General features: G+C 49.0%; 1 protein-coding gene across 1 annotated transcript; it reads right to left on the bottom strand.

The window, feature by feature from the left end:
- Nucleotides 1-1,009: 1,009 nt before the first annotated feature.
- NPC1L1 (NPC1 like intracellular cholesterol transporter 1) lies at nucleotides 1,010-21,336 on the bottom strand. The gene is made up of 19 exons (XM_014075914.2): nucleotides 21,236-21,336; nucleotides 17,184-18,718; nucleotides 16,239-16,339; nucleotides 14,470-14,642; nucleotides 13,331-13,459; nucleotides 12,148-12,330; nucleotides 11,807-11,921; nucleotides 11,192-11,319; nucleotides 10,943-11,083; nucleotides 10,736-10,825; nucleotides 9,589-9,779; nucleotides 8,250-8,377; nucleotides 7,994-8,123; nucleotides 7,832-7,887; nucleotides 7,531-7,681; nucleotides 5,092-5,323; nucleotides 3,705-3,818; nucleotides 2,872-3,034; nucleotides 1,010-2,108 (listed from the first exon to the last, which is right to left on the bottom strand). The coding sequence occupies exons 1-19, from the start codon at nucleotides 21,296-21,298 to the stop codon at nucleotides 1,948-1,950; spliced, it is 3,984 nt and encodes a 1,327-aa protein (XP_013931389.2). The 5' UTR covers nucleotides 21,299-21,336; the 3' UTR covers nucleotides 1,010-1,947.
- Nucleotides 21,337-21,397: the final 61 nt, after the last annotated feature.

Genomic DNA, 21,397 nt, shown 5'->3' with positions numbered 1-21,397 from the left:
CGAGGATAAATAATAAGGAATAAATAATTCATGTTAAAGTTATTGGTATTTCATTTAACTGAAGGATAGAAATAAAACACTTTAAAAATGTTTTTGAGGACTGTTCTCCCTGCACCCCCATAAGTATGAAACAGGAATCAAAATATCATTATAACTTCTTTCCATTTTGAGTGGCAGACGTATTTAACATATTTAACACTCCTGAGAAGAGTCAGGTGAATCTTAAAGCAGTCCGCATGGTCAATGGATTAAACTAGAGGCTGACCCCAATACAGGAGAGGTCAAGTTTCAATTCAGAAGTTATTTTCTTCCGGCTTTGTCAGTAAGGTCAAAAATTCTTCCCAAGAAACTACCGTTTAATTTAGGAATATTTTATTATACAGGCAGCCTGTGGGTTAAGCACATCTGCCTTATGGACCACTCGTACTTATAAATGGGCTGCCAATTAGTAAAAATGGCAGAGTGCATTCTCTGTCTTTGAGTCAACACACCACTGGGGCCAGGCAAGGTTTCCATGAAGCTATGTGTTTTTAATAGCCAGTTTTCAGCAGTCTTCTATTCATAAGTTCCAACTTAATATTGGAAATCTGATTTTAAGGCACACTTGAGAACACACCTCATTTTTAACCTGGGAGTTGTTCTTACTGTTGTCTGTGGAAGCCAGGGTGACAATACAAAAGAGAAGTCCAACACTGAGGAGCTGAGCATTAACCAGGTGCCACCAACTGTCCATGGTAGAGACTTTTTGGGACAAAGAATTCTGACGAGAAACTCCAGGTTCGTCCAGTTGTAACTGAGTTCTGAGCTGAGGTTCAGAATCATTTGCCTGATCTTCTTTGTTGATTAATGTTTCAGACCAGGTTCCCCCATTCTAGGTGGAAACTGAATTTGTATTCTATCAAACAGATACAGATAGAAGATTCTGAAGGATGTTATTTGGGGATATCTGCTCTGTTAGATGTACACATATATCACTGTTTCTTTGGCAAGCCCCTCTGGGTTCAGACACATTAAGCAAAAAGTGGCATGCGAGCTAGTTTGGTGTAGCGGTCAAGGCACCAGCCTAGAGCCAGGAGACTGGGAGTTCTAGTCCTGCTTTGTAGTGACAGGAGGAAAACCTATCAAGGTAATGGTCAGATAACACAGAGAGAGACCTGAGTTGGGGCAAGAGTGAGAAAATATTTCAGGCAGATCTTTCTCTACTTCATATCCTCCCGCCCCCCCTAAAGGGAGGGAGGGGAGGCCTATTCAGTCTTGAAAGATTCTGCTACAAAAGGAAGATTCTGCTTTATAATAATAGTAGTACTGACTAACAGGCCCTGCTTTCCTAATTTGGTCTGCCTTGCAATGGAGGGAGTAAGATTTGGGCAGTAGTGGGTTCCTTCTGGTTCGGCCCAATTCAGCTGAACTGATAGTGGCATGCCAGTTTGGGTCACAGAACCGGCAGTAACCCAGGCTGGCCACGCCCCTGAACTGGTTGACACAGTTGCCGCCGCTATCTTGTTTTTGAGTTCTGTGCATGCGCAGAATTTTTTTTGTCGAGTTGTGCTTGCACGTGCAGCGCATACACAAAGTGCACCCACAAGCGAATGGCAGTAACGCCGGCTAGAACCCACCTCTGGATTTGGGCATGAAGCCAGCTGGACACACACAGAGATGTGGCTTAGCATGTCATGTGAACCCAAGGAGCTATAGCTTTATTAAGTAGTCTATTGTTAAATCATGGCTTAGAACGATGTGTGTACTCACTGCCAGCTGCATCAAATCTCACTAACTTGCTTTAACCAGGATTTGTTGATGGAAGTCACACAATTGGCTAGGCTAACACAGCATCCTAAGCCACCAATAAGCTATCTAGTGGCTTAGCTTAGTGATATGGGAAACCAGTTCCTTGCGTGTTGCAATGGAAAGCAGGAAGATCTGTCCTGCAGACAGATGTGGAGACTTCTAGAGGCCAGTTTCATCTAAACTGGGGCTTGGAGCTGGATCCTGGCTGTGAGTATTCGGAGACGTCTGATCAATGCTAGGAGCTTCTTTGCCTTCCAAAGGGATGGAGGGGTTCTCCGTTCTTATCTGCAGCTCTGGCACTGCTTTACGGATGGAAGGCCCTGGAAGGAGAGGAGGAGAGTTAGGATGGAGGACAGAAAGACCCACTCAAGTGTTATGGCATCTCATATCTCTGTAGGGCAGGGGTCCCCAAACTTGGCAACTTGATGACTTGTGGACTTCAACTCCCAGAATTCTCCAGCCAGCATAACGTACTCTCTTGTAAACCCTTCCTCTGCAATCTCTCCACTTAGATCATGGGCATGGTGTGGTTTGGTGGGCGTGGCAGGGGAAGGATACTGCAAAATCTCCATTCCCTCCCCACTCCAGGGCCAGCCAGAGGTGGTATTTTCTTGGAACTACTCAAAATTTCCACTACCAGTTCTCCAGAACCAGTTCTCCACTACCAGTTCTCCAGAAACTGCTGGATTTCACCACTGGTTCATGGCAGCCTTTTGGATTCTGCCTCCCCTCCAGCCATCCTTTGGGGAAGGAACCCCCCCTCTGCTACACCCTAGCAACCCCCCCTCCCCACCCCACCCCCAGTTCTCCAGTGCCTGTATGCACACACAACACCCACATAGCCATTGCCTAAGAGGGAGGCATTCCACTGTTTACTATAACGTGAAATGCAACCACACTTGCAGCATATTTCCTACTTCTGATTTTTGAGCCCGGAGGAAAGTTGCCAAGGGAAGACCAAGGACAACAGTGTAGACTAGTCCAGCCAGCCTACAGAAGCGATCTATTGAGCGTGGAGAGCCTCCTTTGCTTCTACAGAGCAGAGAAGTGAAAGGAACTGGGGAACAAGGAAGAGAAACTTACCAAAGTAGCTGAGGATGACAGGCAGGAAGACCAGGCCGTGCAGCATTCCTAAGAGTGTGATGATGAGGTTTAGGCGGAAAAAGAAGAGCTGGATGATTTGAGCCTTGGCAAACGCCAGGACCACGATGCCCGGCAAGTTGGTCATCGCCACCCCAGCAAACACCTGCATGAAGGGAAAGGACATATAGAAGAGAAGCATCACACCTGGGCAGCAGCCTTGGCGTGGTGGGCATTAGGGATGCTCCTGAATTTCGAGGCAAGGAGTCCCTTGTCCTGGAGAATATCGGAATGGCAGAATTGAGATCACCTCTCCAGCACCACAGGTTGAACCCAGGGCTGCAAACTAGAGAAGTGAGAGTCCCATTGATCTCGTGGCCATGCATGTTTTTTTTTTACGACCGGTTCCGTGGGCATGGCTTGGTGGGTGTGGTGTGGCTTGGTGGGCAGGGGAAGGATACTGCAAAATCCCCATTCCCTCCCCACTCTGGGGTCAGCCAGAGGTGGCATTTGCCGGTTCTCTGAACTACTCAAAACTTCCGCTACCATTCTCCAGAACCTGCTGGATTTCACCCCCGCCATGCACAGCTAAATTCAACTGGGCAATTAGGAAGTAGCTACTCCTTGGTGCCTTCTGAAGCCCAAGCAACATAGTCAGAGACCAACCTGCTCTTAGGCTGATGAAAAAGGACTTTAGAACCCTGGAAATACCCGGAGGCAACAGCCATCAGAACCGCCATCTCCCAAGTCCAGTGCTCGCAGTAGGTGCCATTTGTGGCACACGCCATCCCTCCACCCCTGCATCCTTGGCCTCATTTTGGCCTCCTCCTCCTTACCGCGCTTCCCATGTTGATGGTGGCTTCTCGGGAACGTTCTAGTTTGGTAGGTTTTTTGCTGATAGCGAAGGAGAAGGTGATGTGGGAGACAAATTCCACAGAGATGCCCACGGCCTGCAGGAGAGTGGAGCAATTAGCAATGAAAGGGCAGCTGATGTACCTGCCACTGTTATTTACCCTGACAAGAGTACGGTAAACCTGGTCATTTGCCCGGAATGGTATAGGCATAGGGTCTCCTGCCCGAACAGGGGTTGGACTACAAGATCTCCAAGGTTCCTTTTCAATCCTGCTGCTCTTGTTGTATTCCTAACATTTTGGCAGCTGAGGCACACACCAAAGTCAAGGCTGGAAAAGCCCAAAGGGGCAGGCAAAACATCACACATTGCGCAGAGCAGAGGGGTGCCAAGACAAAAGAGGAGGTGGGGTAAGTTTAGGATAAACTTACTGACTTGTGGGAGGAAAAGTGAACTACAATATTTTTCAGAATATAAGACACATTGGAGTATAAGACACACCAAGATTTTGAAGAGGCAAATTTTTAAAAAAAGGTTTTGCACTCCCCAAAACACCCTGTTTTTCGTGAAAACAGGCCATTTTTTGTCAAAAAATAAGGCATGCATAGCTTTTAAGAGGCTTTCAAAGTGCTCCTGGGGGCTGGGGGGGCACAAAATGGCCTGCTTTTTGTTTGCTTGTTTTTGCCCTCCCCAGCCCCCACAAACACTTTGGAAGCCTCCTAAAGGCTATGCACGGCCATTTTTGCAAAGGGGTGGGGTTTCAGGAGGAGAAAAACGCCTTATAAGACGCACCCAGATTTTCACCCTCTTTTTTTGGGGGGGGGAAGGTGCATCTTATACTCCAAAAAATATGGTATTTATCATCCTTTGGGCAAAAGGCAGGACTGAGGAAGCAGACTGTAAGGAAAGTGAAGCTGGGCCTCCTTTGCATCTCTGAGGCAATAAACAAGTCAAAAATCACGCGTCGGTTTGAGTGCCCCCTTTCCTGCCCCAAAAGGGATCCACTCGGATGCTCAAAAACCTTTCACAGAATTCTAATAAATAAAAACAGTTCCCAGAGTGAGCTTTTAAAAGGCCCCATTCTGCAGATTTCCTACCTACACTGATGCTGCTTTTACCCTCACCTCGTTTCCCAGATGCCGGTTTCTCCCTCTGCACCCAAATGCCCCTTTCCCTGTGATACTCTACGTCTCTGGAAAATCTCCAGCAAGGGCCTTGCAGGAGGATACTCCAGAGATGCTCTCAGAGCAAGGAGTGCAAAGCTAAGCACCTCCGGCAGGACCACTGGGCCTTTGGTGCCCCTTCCCTCTCCTTGCCTGCCTCCCCTGCCCGCAGCCATGATGCCCATCCCCAAGAGAGAGAGGTGGGCTCACTGTGACCAAGTTGATGAGGGAGACGGCATTGTAGGAGATTCCCCAAAGGTTCATGGCACCCACAGTGTCCACAATAATCATGATGATGGTCAGCAGGTTGATGAAGGCTGAGCGCAGGTCCAGGCCCAGCAGGATGTAGCAGACGGCGAAGGTGGGCACCAGGCACAGGGCCAGGTTGATGAGGCCCACGGTGGTAATCATCAGGTACTGCTCATAAAACACGTAGGTGATTCTGCGGAAAGAGAAATGGTTCCGGGAAAGGAATGGGACAATTTGCCACAGCCAACTTGCTATGGCCAACACACCATGGCCAACTCAACACGACCATCTCACCACGGCCAACTCGCCACAGGACAACTTGTTACGAGACAATTTAACAATTCTATTTAATTATTTAAAATAAATAAACATTATTTTAATTTTTACCATCCACATTTCATTCTGTCCTTCCTTTTGCATCCTTTCTTTAATGATTCTATTGCACCAATTCTTTAATATTAGTGTAACTCTTGTCCCACAGCGAGTTGGCCATGGAGAGTTGGCCACAGAAAATTGTCATAGACCCTTCCGGGAACACTCCGTGGCCCACCACCTTCTCTGAGAAAGGAGATTAGAGATCATCTCTTCCCAGTTCAACCACAATATTTATAGTGTCCTTGACAGGTTGTTATCCTGCCTCACTTAAATTGCCCAGGGAAGGAGCATCCAACAGCTCTCAAGGCTGTTCCCTTTGATTCAACGTCAGGAAAACGTATGCCTGGTGTCCAACCAAAATCTATTTCCTTATAATTTCAACCTATTGTTTCTCGTTGTCTTGTGGAATAATTTTGACCTAAACCTATGCGTGACAGCCCTTCAGACACCTGGGAGAGTTGTTACACCTCCCCACCATCTTCTCTCCCCTTCAGCTTTCCTGATATTCTACGATCCTATCTCCAGGCCCCTCTAGCGTTGACTGCTCTACTTTGCTGCATATTTTCTTCTTTAAGATTGTTCCCAACAGCTAGCAGACCCCAACTTTTCTATCTGAGCTGCTTTCTCAGGAGTGGCAATATACTGCATAGGAAGGGACTGAAACTACCCAGATGTTGTAGGTCTGTCATCCTCAGCTGGATCATCCCTTATCTCAGCCTGCGTGGTTCTTAGGAATTCCATGCAGAATGGTGCATTGATGTCAGTGCTTTGAGGTTGGTCAGGTCAAGAAAACAGGCTCTACATAAACTAGTAATATTATCTTATTTAGTTGCTTGTTTGTTCATATCCTGATGTTATTATTTTTGCAAAGAACTCAAGGACTCAACCTAATTTTTCCTCCTATTTTCCTTACAACAACAACACTGGGAGGTAGTTTGGGCTGAGAGAGAGGGGAGAGGGAGGGAGAGAGAGAGAGGGAGGGAGGGAGCGCAACCAGCCTAAAATCCAGTCTTCAGCATCGTTTCTCCAAGAGAAACCGGTTCCACCACAAAAGCGCGTACGACAAAATCGCGCTCGACAAAAGCACGCTGTGACGTCATCACAGCGCGACGAAAAAGTTCAAAAAATGTAAAAATAAAGCGAAAACCTTACCCTAAGTCCCCCAAACCTAACCCTAAACCTAACCCTAAACCTAACTCTTAACCTAACCCTAAACCTAACCGTTAAAGTAACGAAAAACCTAACGCTAACCCTTATCCTAACCCTAACGCTAACGCTAACGCTCTAAAGCTAACCCTAACCCTTAACCTAACCCTAACCCTAACCCTAACTCTAAACCTAACCCTTACCTTTATGTGAATCGGCTTGCTTTAATTTAATTTTTATTAATTTTTATTTGAATTTTTCGATCTTTTTCGTCGCGCTGTGATGACGTCAAAGGCGCAATTTTGTCGATCGCGCTTTTGTCGTCCGCGCTTTTGACGGGTCACGGAGAAACCTTCTCTGTGGCTCTCCCCATTTGGCAGCTCAGGGTCTTTGAGGTTCAGGGTCTGCCCCGCAGCCATGCCTGTTTGCTGGTTTGTGTTGGTAGAGAATCTGCTTTGGACTCTTCCAAGCAAAAACCAAGCCCAATCACAATTTCATGGCTGGGATGGGTAGCCCTGAAGCAGTGGTGAAATTCATTTTTTTTTCCTACCGGTTTTATGGACGTGGCTTGGTGGGTGTGGCTTGGTGGGTGTGGCAGGGGAAGGATACTGTAAAATCCCCATTCCCTCCCCACTCCTGGGGCCAGCCAGAGCTGGCATTTGCCGGTTCTCCGAACTACTCAAAATTTCCTCTATTGGTTCTCCAGAACCTGTCAGAACCTGCTGGCTTTCACCCCTGCCCCGAAGCTGCCTTAAGAGTAGATGGTTTCCAGATCCTTCTTGCCCTGCAATGAGGGGCACCACAGCCCTTTCCTTCCTCAACTCCTCCCTCCCTCCCTCCCTCCCTGCCTGGTTCTGCCAGGCTTTCCCTGCAACGTACGTGTATGGGAAAACCTTGAAGTTCGGATCAGTACCGGGGATTTCCCTCATAGTAGCCGTAATGTCAGCCGCCAGTTGCCGCATCACCTTCAGCGCTGCCGTGTGTTCCTGGGAGTTCCTCAGCGGGGTGTGGTAGGCCATGAACCGGGATGCTGTTGGGGGAAGAGATGCCATGTTCTATCACCAGCACAGCCTTCCCCCAGAAATCACAATCCCGCTTCCGAAATTAGGCGGAATGACCTGGAACTCCATTTCCTGCTGGCCCGCATAGGCAGCACCTTCCTTGGCTGGGCTCTACTCACCCAAGACCTGCCCATCAGACCCCAGGTGCACCGATGTGTCATAAGCCCCGAGGCCCCTGTAGAAAGAGGAAGGGGGTCAATGCACCAGGAAGGCAGATGTCCCTCTGGACGGCAAGGGCAAACAATGGAATCAGGCCTGCAGGTGACATTTGTGGCACTCACCCCTTGGGGCACTTGAGGTTGGGCATGTCCTGGAGGAACCAGGGGAGAAATTTGTTGAACTCTTCTCTGTTCGGCCGGAGGATACCTTGGAAGCTGCCCATGCATTTGCTGAAAGTGCAGGTCAGGGAGTCTACCAAGATGAGACAAACTCTTGGACACTGCCCGGAGGTGTTTTGCCACCTTCCCGAAGGTGAGGTGAACTTTTAGTTTGCCCAGCCCTGCCAGCTCCCTGCCATCCCCGTGCAGAGTTCCTTACTGCTGGTTGAAGGACAGAACTTGCCCTTGTTAGGGCCAAAACTGTGAATGCGGCAACATCTGGATATGGGATTCAACCAGTCAATGAAGTCGTCTATCCAGGAGGTAGAAGGAATGGCCAGGAAGTACCTGAAATCACAAAGAAAACTTAGGACTCAGGTCAGCCTTGGGGTCTCCTCTCCTAAGGAATGGAAAGCCACGACAGAAGCCTCAGCCAAGGATGGTGTCAACTCTCCGTGTTGTCATGGGGGACAGAATGAGTGGGAGTGCATTCCACACATACTGTCGGCTGGAATGGGATTTCAGATTACTGCTGCCGGGTTGGGAGGGGTGTATCTATTGGGTAACGTGATTTATGACACAGACAGAGGTGGGAAGGAACAGGGATAAAGTTCAGAAGCAAATAAAACAAAGCAAAGATTTGACTGCAAACAAATCTTGCCTAATGAAGCGATTAATAAATCACTGGTTTTTGTATTAAAACATTGGCTCGATTATTATGAATCAATTACAGCATTGTTAGGAAACTTGACAGACGGTTTTAAAAATCTTTGGTAGAGATTCCTTTTTTTTTCCATTCAAAGTTTTTTTATTTTTTAATACAAATTATACATATTATAGGAACAAAGAGTTGTCTGGTCTTTTCGTTTACATCCTCTCAATTCCATGGTCCTTTTTACATCCTAGTTCTGTTTTCACTTTCAGCCAAATTATTCTCTTCCATTATTTTTCATCTTTATAGTTATTTTTTCTTAATAGATAAACAATATCTTCAAATGCCCCTTCAAAGTTACACCCGATTTTCATTTGTTCTTTTCTCCATTATTATATTTTGCTATAAACAGTATACATCCTCTAATTCAATTTAAGCATAGAGAGCATTTCTTTCAATTTTTTTCTACCATTAACAATATACTATCATTTCTTCCTTAATTAGCTACGTCACAATAACAAGCTTACTACTAATCTCTTTAGTCTACTAATGTAACTCTTTTTCCCTTTCTTCCTCTTTTAACTATTTTCTCTTGGGCTCTCAAAAATCCCAGTTTTAATTATTTTCCTTCTTCTCCCTTTGGTAGAGATTTCTGAGGTGCTTTTGGGTTTTAATTGATGCCCCTCCAGTCATGCTGGACAACCACAAACACGAGTGAGCAGCTTTCTATAGCTCTGTCTTCTTACAGGAACATGTTTAAAAGCCATGAGATAGCCAAGGCTATCAAACCCCATGCGCATCTTTCAAATGGAAAACTAAAATCAAAGGGTATTTTTTTAATAGCGAGAAGGCAAGTGCAATGCAAAAAAAATAATTTTGAGTTGAAAGCAGCTTGAAAGTGCCTTACTTCTCGGGGAACTTGGTGGCCATTTGGATCTTCTGCATCATGGAGTTATCATTACACCCAGAACTGGAACAGATCCCGTTTATTCCAGGCACTGAGGAGTAGTTGTAGCCACCGGTGGCAACAAAGAAAGTTGGGGGGCCCACCGTAAAATATTGGTTGAAAAATTGGAAGAACTTCAACATGTAGGAGTCCTGAAACAGCAAAGAAAAGCAGAGGGAAGTTTAGCCACCCTTTGACCACCTAATCTGCCTTTTTTGACCACCTAATCTAAACATTTTTGGGCTGCTCCAGAATGCCTGGAAGGGCTTCCTTTTCCCCCATCAATCAGGAGAAAGTTTAGTTGACTGGTTCCACTGCCTGGATGAATATTTAAATGCACAAAAATTATATGCTTAGTCGGTGATTTGATTTGATTCATCATCATCATCGTTTAACACCCCATAATACCTTGCATTGTAGAGTCTGGGGAACTGAATGGAACTAGCAGAATGTTTTACTGGCCTGTTTTACTTCCCTGTAGCCAATGCGGAGTTTTGTGCAGCAGATGTAGTCTCACTGTGCCCAGAGAGAGAAATATCTGCCTCTACCTAGGATCGAACTCACAAGCCTGTGAAGCGAGAGCTCCACCTTTAGGCCACCGCACCAGCTCTGGTGATTTGATTTGATTGGTTTCCTTAGAATAAGATGTGTGGCTTCAACCATCTCTAACTTAACTTTCTGCATCAGCCATAAAACCATCTCAGGTATTGTTGCTTAAATTGGTTCAGAAGGAAGGCCGATTTTGAGTGGTGAAATCTAAATCCCCCAACCCACTGGTTCGATGATTGTGTGGCTCACAGCTGTGCCGCGCGATCCTTGAAAGCTTTTTTTAAAAAATAGTTTTTATTAAACATTTTAATCTTTAAAAACAGAAAGAAAAATACAAGAAAAAACAAAACATACATAACAATATAAAGTAATTATACAGCTTTTTTTTCCTACCGATTCACAGAACCAAGGACAATCGTCCCTACCGGTTCGGCCAAATCCGGCCAAACCAGGAGGATTTCACCCCTGCCGATTTCCTCAGAACTGGTTTCCGACAGGGGCAGGGATGAAATGAGGCTCTCTCCTGCTTCAGGATCAGCCACTACTGTTCTCTGCTCACCTGGGGTACTGCCAGTTCTTGCTCCAACCCCACTTCGATGTGGAAGGTCAGGTAGATGCCAGCGCAGAAAAGCAGGGTGAAGAGCAGCACCTAGAGATGGGAGAAAGTGCCAGAAGAAAAGCTGGGAGGTGGCTCTCCCCCTCACCCCATTCTGCCCACATCCCCCAGATCCCTCTCCAAGCCAGCCAGCCCAGCTGGGGAACTCACCACCAGAACTCGGACAACGCTGCTGCCCAGCAAGAGTGGCGTGTAGATCTTGCGCATGAATGTGCGGAGAAGTCCATCGCGCCGCTTCACAGGCTCGCATTCAGGCACTCGGAGGCAGCAGCAGAGATCCACCCGAGAGGCCTGCGGGCAGAGGGATGGAGATCTGAGGGCTGGCTCTGCAGAAGAGACGTCCCCCTCCCCAGCCCACAGTTGCAGCTCGGCCCCCAGATGCCCTGCAACCAGCCTGACCTTCTGTCTGCGGATATCGAGGGACATCAACGCCACAAAGAGTGACATCTGGAGCAGGAAGGCGAAGAAGACGGCCAGGGCTGCCGAGAGGGCGAAGGTCTGGACGGCAGGCATGGGGGTCAGGGCCCCTAGGAAGCCAAAGGGAGGGATACAGTGGAAGGGGTCATCCATGGGGCTCAAGTTCAATCAGGAGGCCCAGCGTTAAATGAAGACATTTAATTGTACACATAGTTATCTTCAACACAACAAGCATGAACTCGGACAAACTCCAGGAGATGGGGAGGCTTGTCCATTGGGTTGCGAAGACTGACAACAACAACAACAACTCAGCTTCAGTCTGGGTGGGTTTGCACAATTTGGCTAGTGAATTTTTTTCCAGTGTATAATTCTAACCTCTTTCCTGTTTCACATAATAATGCTGAAATGCACCTTTTCAAGGCTTGGCATCCTCCCAACGCCCCCGCCTCCACTTTGCCTGCAGCATCCCCACCCCATAAGCCAGTCGAGGCCACCTGGGGCGGGGGGATGTCATTAGCCATCCAGGGGAGAGAATCTGTGGGTCAGGATGTGGGAAGAGCCGCCCGACCTTTCCTGCTTGCCTCCAGCTTCACTCACCCAGGAAAAAGCAGACGACTTCGGAGAGGCTGCACAGGAGCATGCTGGGGGCAACGTTGCCCAAAGTGCGCCCCAGGTGCTGCTCCGGGGTTTCCCCAGGTGCCGGCTGGGATTGCTGCAATAGGAGAGAAGGGGTGGGTGAGAGATGAGAGATGGGGTTGGCCATAGCAGGAAGGCTGCCTAGGGGGTCACTCCATTCTCAGCTGGGCAACACACACACACACACACCACACACACACACAAACACACACACACGATTTAGTCCGGTCTAACGAGTGGCCTTTTCTTTGGCTTGTTCTGAGCCCCCCTCCTCCACTTGCGGGATGGGGAGGTCTTCGCACCTGGTGTCCCAATACAAAGATGAAGATGTTATCAGCACCAACCGCCAACACCAGGAAGGGCACCACTTCAATGATGATGAGGGACGAGGGCAGCCCCACGAAGCTGTAGAAGCCCAAAGATGACAGCACGGCCCCCAGGACCACCACAATGCCGCCCAGAGCAAGAGACAGCTTGGCTTCCACCTGAAAAGGAGAAGGTGAAGGGAGACCACAGCCCCAGCAGGGAATCCCGACCTGCCTTCTCCTCCCTGGGGTGCATAAGTGGACAATGAGGAGGGAAATGCCCAAGGGGTCCCCACAGGTTGGGGGAGCAACATGCAGGATGAACCCTCCCTCCCCTGCCTGGGGTCAGGGAGAAGCCCCTTTTCAGCCTGTCTGGAAACCACCTAGATAAGTGGAGTCTACTTTATCCTAAGGCTGCTTTAGCAGAATCTTGCAAGCCGGGAAGACTTTCTGCCTCCACTTTTAACCACGTTAGGCAGGTCCTTCCCAGGGGTAGGTTGCTGCCAGTGTTACTGCTGGTTTGCTTTGTGTGCACTTTGCGTGTGTGCGCGCTGCACACTGCTTGCACATGCATAGTTGCCTGTAAACTGTTCTACACATGCGCAGCACATTAAAAATGACTAAAAATCATTCTGGCAAAGGTATGGGTGACTAGGGAACCTAGCCTGCCGTCCCTACTGGTTCGGCGACCCATGCCAATTTCCACTACTGTTTCTCCTGAACCAGTGCAAACCAGTAGCAACCCACCTCTGGTCCTTCCTAAGTGTCTTGCTCTGACCCTTAAGCCCCTGGGGGCTTCTCTGTCTCTAGTCTGATTGTTCCCTGGACAGCATCTCTTTCCTTCCCCCCACCCCCGGTAAGGTCATCCACACATTCTGTTACACCTCACCTTCCCTGCTCAAGAGAGGAGAGAGGAAGGAATCCCATCCTTTCTCACTGTTGACTTTGAATCTGGCTACTCTGTCCAAGATGGGCAGCCATGGACGTCTCGGTGAGACCAGCTCAGCCATCCATCCAACCATTTTGCCCTGATCTGGAGGAAGTTCTGAGTGGCTGCAAGTCGTTTTTGCTATTCCTTGAAATGGGGCCAGCCTTCCCTCCTGTCAGACCCACAAGGTGGATGGAAGACTAGAACTCATAGCAGGATCTCGCTTGTTGTCTGTCTGCCTTTCCGTCCTACCAGTATGTTCCTGCAGCTGGAGTAATCCCCTAGGGCCACCGTGATGTATATGAAGATCACCAGGTAGCTGATAGCAAAGATGGGGAGGTCCTCCCAGGTGGTTCTGCTGACCTCGTCCTCCAGGGAGCGCTGCAGTTGCGGGAAAAGAAGGAGAATTGAATTGGCTCCTGCGGGAAAATCAGATAGCGATAGACCCACCCAGCTCAGCATTTGTAACTTTACACATCCATTTTTGGCTTTTCTTATCCTACTTGTTAGTTCTGAATAAATGAAAACCAACTGCGCAATTATTGTGAAAGGTGGAGGCAGGAAAACTGGAGGTTCTGTTCCATTTACCCTGCCCTGCATGCAACAGACACAGGTTGTTTTAAAAGTTGGCTATGAGCAAGTAAAGCAGGAATCTTCAGGACTTCCAAAAATGCAGCTGTTTATAAAGTTTATAAAGTTATTCCCTTAAGTATTGTTTTTAATGTGCAGAGTTTTATCATTTCATTATGGTTTTTATGCTGTTTTTATTTTTGATTGGGAACTGCCCAGTGTTGGCCATAAGGTGGGCAGCTACGTAGGTAAAGGGAAAGGTTCCCCTCGCACATCTGTGCTATCGTTCCTAACTCTAGGGGGGGAAGTGCTCATCCCCCTTTCAACGCTGAAGAGGTCTCCGAAGACGTCTCCGTGGTCATGTGGCTGACATGACTCAACGCTGAAGGCGCACGGAACACTGTTTCCTTCCCACCAAAGGTGGTGCCTTTTTTTCTACTTGCATTTTTTACATGCTTTCGAACTGCTAGGTTGGCAGAAGCTGTGACAAGGAATGGGAGCTCACTCCCTTACACGGCACTAGAGATTCAAACTGCCGACCTTTCTGATCAATAAGCTCAGCATCTTAGCCACTGAGCCAACGCGCCCACTACATAAATGGTTAAATGGTTTAAATAAAAGCCCAGATAACATATAAGTGTCTTTCCCAAGGACTTCTGCTGTATTCAGAACCTGGAATTATGCCAGCACTTAGACACTTTTCACCCAACTCTCTGTTACTGGGTTCCCAGGGCTGAAAACAGCCTAGTCCACATGAAGGCTGCCTGGCCCTACAGCTGGATTCGGTCTCCCAAGCAGGAGAGGGACAGGGGCACTCATACCTCTGCCATGTAGGCAATGGTGTATTTCTCAGAGTGGTTTTTCTGAAATTCCTGTACCACCTCCAGGAAATGCTTCTCCCACAAAAGCACATAGTCAGAATGGGGGTCGCCGGAGAGAAAGTTGTTCAAGGAGAAGGTGAGGATGAGTGCTTCTGCTTCGGAGTACTCCAGCCCTGTCAAGCACAGAGAAAAATCACCAAAATGCCGGAGGGGCAGGCAGGACCTTCTAGCTTCCAACAGAGTCCCCAGGCCAGTGGGGACAGGGCCCGGCCACCCCAGGAGGAAGCCCAACGAGGCCCAAATCAGGCCCTGGGCTCTCGCTGGTCCTGTTGGAAAACAGCTAGTGGGAAATACATGGATGAGACTTCCATTTCTCATCAGAATAAGGTGCGAACTTAACCCCTATTCTAAAAACGCTGCTTCTCAGCCTTTCAGGATTCTAATTAGAGAATGGTTCACACAAAAAGACCTCATAGCCTTCAGTGGTTCAGCTCAGAACTAGTGAGAGACCACAAACGTCACACCCTGACACAGAAAACAACAGTTGTCGTGTGATCCATGTGAAAACTTTAAAGCCACTTTCTCTTATTTCTGCTTCTCCTCATTTCCCCCCCTGCCCAAATGCAACAAAATACACCAAAACAAGCATTCCTTCTTTTTCTGCTTGACCACTTGCCTCATTGTCCTCTGTCTTTGCTTCCCATCATCTCCAGTTTTTATATTTTTAGACTAATTTGCTTTGCTCTGAATCTTAAACATTAAGATTTGTTCCTGAACTGCTGATAACTATTTTCTCCATCTCTGCTGCTAATATATTCTAAGCTTGGGGCACTTAATTCTGCCTGAGATTCACTGCAACTTCATCCTGATAAAATTCTCCAGCTGAGCATGAATGCTCCTTTCTTTCTACACATATACTTTTGAGAAAACCATTTTTTTAATCATTTCTTTTCTCCCGTTGCTGCACATATTTCCATATGTGAATGTCCGTTGGGTTCTTTCTCACAGCTGTATTTAATGTGCATTGCCCTTTCAATTGAGCGTCACTGCACCTTGATAAAATAGTCATCCGGTGCTGTCTGGGACCTGCCATAACAGTGGCGGGATTGGAGGGTTTTGTCCACCTCTCCCAGGTAAACCAGATAGGAAATGTGGCAGAGTTCGCCAAATTCCTGGGATGAATGAAATGTGGGGAACTTTGATAGGGAAGAAAGAACACAAATGCAATAAATACAACAAAACGATGTTCAGGTAGAGATCCTTGCAGCAATTGAAGGTCCCCATTTCTCAATCCTCTTCCACACTACCAAAGGTCTCACCAAGAGTCCTTTGGCCAAAGTCCCAGGAAATTCTGGACAAGAAGATGCTCCCAAATCTCCTTCTGCTTCACCTTATGGTTTCTCTCTTTTTTTAAAGCAAAGATGTAATTTTAGCTTATATGCAAAGATTTTGAGGATCATCCTGAAGCACACCTTTGTATGTATTTCAGCAGTTATAGATATCAGAATTCCAATCTATAGAAGGCACAGCTGAGAACTCAAGAAATAGAAAAATAGCCAGAAAGCTTTGCCAGCTCAAGGCAATCGACTGCATGGACCTTCCTACCACAGCCGGAATACCAGGATTATCAATGCTTGCCATTCTACATTCCAGCTGACCTCACTCTCTTCTTCCCCTGACTAAACCGGGTCAGTCCCATTGAGAATGACATGAAAGAGACGGCCGTTGCGGTCTGAACTTAGCACCTGGGAGGGAGTAGCCTCTCCTACCTGGGTAACCTCCTACAGCCAGGAAGGGGAACACGGGGGCTCCGTAGTCTGCCATACAGCTCAGCTTGAGCTCCGTGATATCTTGGAAAGAGGATGGAGAGCTATGGGAAGAGCAAAGAAGAGAAGAACACACATTGTAATATGGGGGTGTGGAGGTATGGGAGAAGGGAAGAACTTTCCCCTGCAGATGTGGGAGAAAGAACAGCCCTGATTCCCCAAGGCAAGAGGCGGCCTTTAACCGAGAAAACAACTTGCCTTACCTGTAATGCCTGCAATGACTCTCTGCAGGCTTCAAACAAGGAAGTGGAGGGGAGGTAGAAGAGGCAGGGGCAGCCCATGTTTGTGCTTATTGGCCAGGCTCCCCATATTGTCAGTTGCAAAGTCCCCCCAAAAGGTGGGCAGAAGCCTGTCACCTTCCGTCCTGCAGGACGCAACTCATGCTGTGCCCCTCAATTTAGGCTAAGGTTGGGAGATGCCAACAGGAGGTGGGTGGAAGGACAGCCAGCCAGCTTAAAAGAGTCCACACCATCCCTACTCTGGTGCCTTGCCTGGAGTGGCATAGGGCCAAGAAAGCAGGCAAGGGGCACACTCCCCAAAGCAGACAAGGCCGGCTGTTGGGGCACAAGGGGTAACGGCAGCAGGACTGGCACCAAAGGTGGCAACTTTAAAGTGGCATGCTTGTGCCAGTTCAGAGATGGGTGGGAAAGATAAATGAATGGATGGCGATGAAAAGGAAAGGATGCAGTGGTGGGTTGCTAGCCGGTTTATTACGGGTTCACTCGTGCTTGTGCGCATCCGGGTGGATGGGCTGAACCGGGAGCAACCCATCTCTGAAACGATGCCACCAAAATGGGGCACCAGCATTTCCTTCCACATGCTGCCCTTCTTAGCAAGGATGAGTCCCCCCTCCCGCATGGAAGGCAGCTTCCCAACACACACACTCACTGGATGCAGTAGAGGAAGTGGTCTCTCCAATCGACGGTGCCGTTCTCCTTCCCCACCGTCTGCTCGGCTGTCGCATTCAGGTGCGTGCGATTGTTCTGGAAGAACTGCAGGAGGCTGTTGACACAGCAGTCCGAGAGACTGGCGTTCTTGGGGTTCAGGGGGGCATAGCAAACGTCCTGCAAGGCAACGTTCCTTTGATGCTTATCAGACCAGATCTCCAGCTTCTGCAGCTTGGTCTGCAAGTCCAGCAGGTCCAAAAGGACCTCTTTGGAGAGGACTCCACTGAAGTTCTTCTCTCCCCAAAAGAGGGAATCGTAAACGTGGCTTGAGGAGTTCTTGGCCGTCAGGATGATTTGGTTGGTCCGGAGGAAGGGCCCAAAGTGCTTCTCGTAGAGGGCTTTCTCCTGCCGGGCCTGGCTGTCTGGGGAGGCCCAGAGCTCCAGAGGGTCTGTGGTCAGTTCCATCCAGATAATTCCACTGGAAAGTCCTGCCACGATGGCTAGAGATATGATGATGACTTTGACGGGGTTGGAGGCCACCCACCTTCCCCACCAGCTGAAGGCCTTCACCAGGAAGTCATACATGGCCTGACTCGCCTTCTCAGAGGCGGACAACTTCGTCACGGCCTCTTCTCTGCTGGGAGCCTTTTGCTTCTTGGACGAGGAGCATCTTTGCCACAGCAGCAAGGACATAAACAACAGTGCAACAACCGCAAAGAGAACGATGGAGACAAACAGGATCCCGTCCATGCTGCCCACTTGGAAGGGCTGATTTTTGGAAGGAGGAAGCTGGATGGCCGGACACGACTGTTCGCAGTCGGGGCAGGAGCACTTTGGGCTATTGTTGACAGCCTCGCTGCATTTCCAGACTGTTTTATTGAGTGGCAAAATGTTTTCCTCCTCAGCGGTCCAGTCCCCTGCTTTCAGGAGGTTGGAGATGGCCAAGGGGGCCAGCCCATTGCCGGGGTTGCCTTGGAAATCTAGCCACCGTTGGGTGTTGCACGCAGCCGCCCCGTACTTGCCGCACATCACACTCAAGACATAATCGCCGGTGGCTGGCAACCTGACCCCCTTGCACGACTGGAAGACTTCCTCGGCAAACTGCTGGTTGTAGTAAGCCTGGAACTCCAGCACGCCCCTCACGGGAACGTTGAGGATGGTGTGGTTGAAGTAGCGGGTGACATTGATGAAGAGGCTCTGATCTGGGCTGCAGATGTTCTGGCAGTGGATGTTGGAGAAGTTCTCCGTGCAGGCTGGGCAGCGAGACAGCACAGCCTTGGTCAGCGCGAAGCTATTCTGCATGGAGTTTAGCTGCTCAAGCGAGCAGCAGCCGTAGGTGCTGCTGTCTCCCTTGAAGAGCATCGGGCAGACCTTCTTCAAGCCGTCGAGGTGGGAGCCCTTGAGCAGCCGGGCCGGGGTGTTGGAAAGGCATGGCACTCTGTGCGGGATGAGTCCAGTTCCAATTTCAGGATTCGGGCCACAGTCGCCATAGAAGGCGCAGTATCCTGCCTGGTGGATTTCGGTCAAACCGGCAGCCTAGAAAGCCGAGAGCCCAGAGAGGCAGGGAAAGCTGGTTAATCCCCATGGCTGTTGAGGGGGGGGCAGGTGGGAGGGGCTGGGCAAGAAGCCATTGGTTGCAATCAGGGACGTGCAGTCACTAGAGGCAGGGGAGGCGTGGCCTCACAAGTCATGAGGAAAAGGAAAGAATTTTAAAGATTTTTTAAAAAATAATTAAAGCCAAGGTAGTTGCTGCCAGACTCCAAGTCACAGTGACTTGGAGTCTGCTTAGTGTTAACTATAGGAGGAGGCGAGAGAACTATGGGCCTCCTTTGCATAAGGAATTTTTCTCCTTTTAAGAGTTAAGCAAGGGTTAAAAAGCGAAAAATTTCATATGCAAAGGAGGCACGTGATTCTCCCGCCTCCTGATCTGGGAGCAGCGAATCATGCCTTGCAGTTGAGCGACTGCGCAATCTAGCAGCAGGAGCCTTGCTTGTAAAACGCGCCTGTGTTGCAAAAGTTCATGCTCCAAGCAAGTTCAGCTCTCCACTTTGCATCGCAGGAGTCGCCAAGCCCCTTTGCTGCAGACCTGGGTATGGTGCTGGGCTGGCTGCAGGCCGGGGCAGCGGGCGGGCGGTAGCATTGGGGGCGGCGAGGCACTTTGCATCGCGGGAGCCACCAAGTGCCTTTGCTGCAACCTGGGTATGGTGCTGGGCTGGCTGCAGGCCGGGGCAGCGGGCGGGCGGCGGCATCAGCGGCAGCGGGGCACTTTGTGTCACGGGAACTTCATCAGCCACCGCTGCCGCTTCCTCCACTGCCGCCGCTTTCCCCTCTGCCCTAGCCGCGGCTTATGCCGCGTTCGGAGTGCTGCCCTTGGGCAAGACGCAGAGCCCAGAGTCCCTGCTGGACATTGTGGCACGGCATGTGGCATAGAAGTGGCCCTTCCAGCGGGTGGAGGAGCGGTTCAAGCTCATCCCGGAGCCTGTGCAGCGCCGCATTGTCTACTGGTTCTTCTACCCACACCGGCCCTCCCCCTCCCGGTAGCTTCTCCTCCTTTAAATCTCTTTTTGCCTGCTGTCAAGCCGCTTTTTTTCTTTTTGCCTCACCAGCCATAAGCTTCACCGCATGTCACTGCTTGCAATAGGAACCGAAGAGAGGGCTGCAGATACAACTGGACTGGGATCAAAGCAAGAACTTTTCCCCCTTAGCATAAATGGCTTCTTCCTCTTCAGAAGTTCAACAATTAAAAAATGGAGCCCATTGAGTGTCGGTCAGGGATGTTTGGATAAGCCTTAAATAGAAATGTGGCATTTGAAAAGCAAATTTCCTCAATTTGCCACCAAATTAGCCCCAAGTATTAGTCTCCACATCTTTTTTACAGTTTTGGTCGCCACGATGTAAAAAAGATGCAGAGACTCTAGAATGAGCGCAGAGAAGAGCAACAAAGAAGATTAGGGGACTGGAGGCTAAAACATTAAGAATGGTTGCAGGAATTGGGTATGTCTAGTTTAATGAAAAGAAGGACTAGGGGAGACATGATAGCAGTCTTCCAATATCTCAGGAGTTGCCACAAAGAAGAGGGAGTCAAACTATTCTCCAAAGCAACTGAGGGCAGAACAAGAGGCAATGGGTGGAAACTAATTAAGGAGAGAAGCAACTTAGAACTGAGGAGAAATTTCCTGACAATTAGAACAATTAATCAGTGGAACAGAAGTTGCCTCCAGGAGTTGTGAATGCTCCAACACTGGAAGTTTTTAAGAAGATGTTGGATAACTGTTTGTCTGAAGTGTAGGGTTTCCTGCCTAGGCAGGGGGTTGAACTAGAAGATCTCCAAGGTCCCTTCCAACTCTGCTATTCTATATCCCCCCCCCATATTAACCTCTGACAGAGGTGTGCCTATTCTCTCCTATTCTAAGGGAAAGGCAGAGAGTGGCCACCTATTCAGTTAAGAGAACATCTGTCATAGAATCAGATCATGCCCTATTCCCACCCCGAGTGCCAGACAGCTGTGCCCTTTTCCAGATGATGCCACTCATCTTGTGTGGCAGAAGCCAAACTGGAAATGTTTCTCGTTTCTCCGGACTTTGCGTTCCCAGAAATGGAGAGAATCAGGCCAAGCTTTGTCTCTTCATCCCGCCAGTCTCCAATATTTAGTTTCTTGCTTACTAAGACCTTTAGCCTCCCATCTTCTGGAGACTGGCCGTAAAAGGCTAGCCTCGTAACTTGAAAGGCTTGCCTGTCAACTGGGCAATTTGGGGACAATCACCTCTGGGATGAACTTAAAAGGATACAATCTTAAACTTTTCTGTTTGTGTACACATCTCCAGTTGCCCCAAACTGCCGGTCTCTGTTTAGGGAAGCCTTAAAGTAGGAAGTGGTGCTTTGCAGATCAACTGACCCTGATTGAAGTCTCCCTCCCTTCCAAGGGCTGAGAGAGGGATCGGGAAAAGCCGAGGGCCCTATAGCTAGGGGCACCAGGTCCCTCAAAAGCACACCTGGCCACTAAATCCCTCCAACCCACAGCCTCCCATGGCGCCATCATCACTGCTCACCCACCTCGGTCCTCAGGTCCAGGCTGACGCTGAGCACCACTACGGCAAGCAGGCCCCCCCGCAGCATCCTGGCAAGTCTGGGCCACCGACAAGGATCCTCGGAGAAAAGGCAGCGCCAAGGCACACACTCCCTCTTCATTCACTCTACTGATATCACACACCAATC

This window comes from Thamnophis sirtalis, unplaced genomic scaffold (genome assembly GCF_051295495.1).
Source record: "Thamnophis sirtalis isolate CommonGarterSnake01/CBP01778 unplaced genomic scaffold, rThaSir2_p1.2 scaffold_2, whole genome shotgun sequence".
NCBI classification, from domain to species: Eukaryota; Metazoa; Chordata; class Lepidosauria; order Squamata; family Natricidae; genus Thamnophis; species Thamnophis sirtalis.
This window is presented reverse-complemented; position numbering and strand designations above follow the sequence as displayed.

Excerpts from the sequence above, each read along its gene's own strand:
- NPC1L1 (XM_014075914.2), bottom strand. The coding sequence starts at position 21,298 with ATGCTGCGGGGGGGCCTGCTTGCCGTAGTGGTGCTCAGCGTCAGCCTG. Across the intron at positions 13,460-14,469 it reads CCATTGCCTACATGGCAGAG|CGCTCCCTGGAGGACGAGGT; the intron begins GTATGAGTGCCC and ends CCGCAACTGCAG. Across the intron at positions 7,888-7,993 it reads AACCTCAAGTGCCCCAAGGG|GGGCCTCGGGGCTTATGACA; the intron begins GTGAGTGCCACA and ends CTCTTTCTACAG.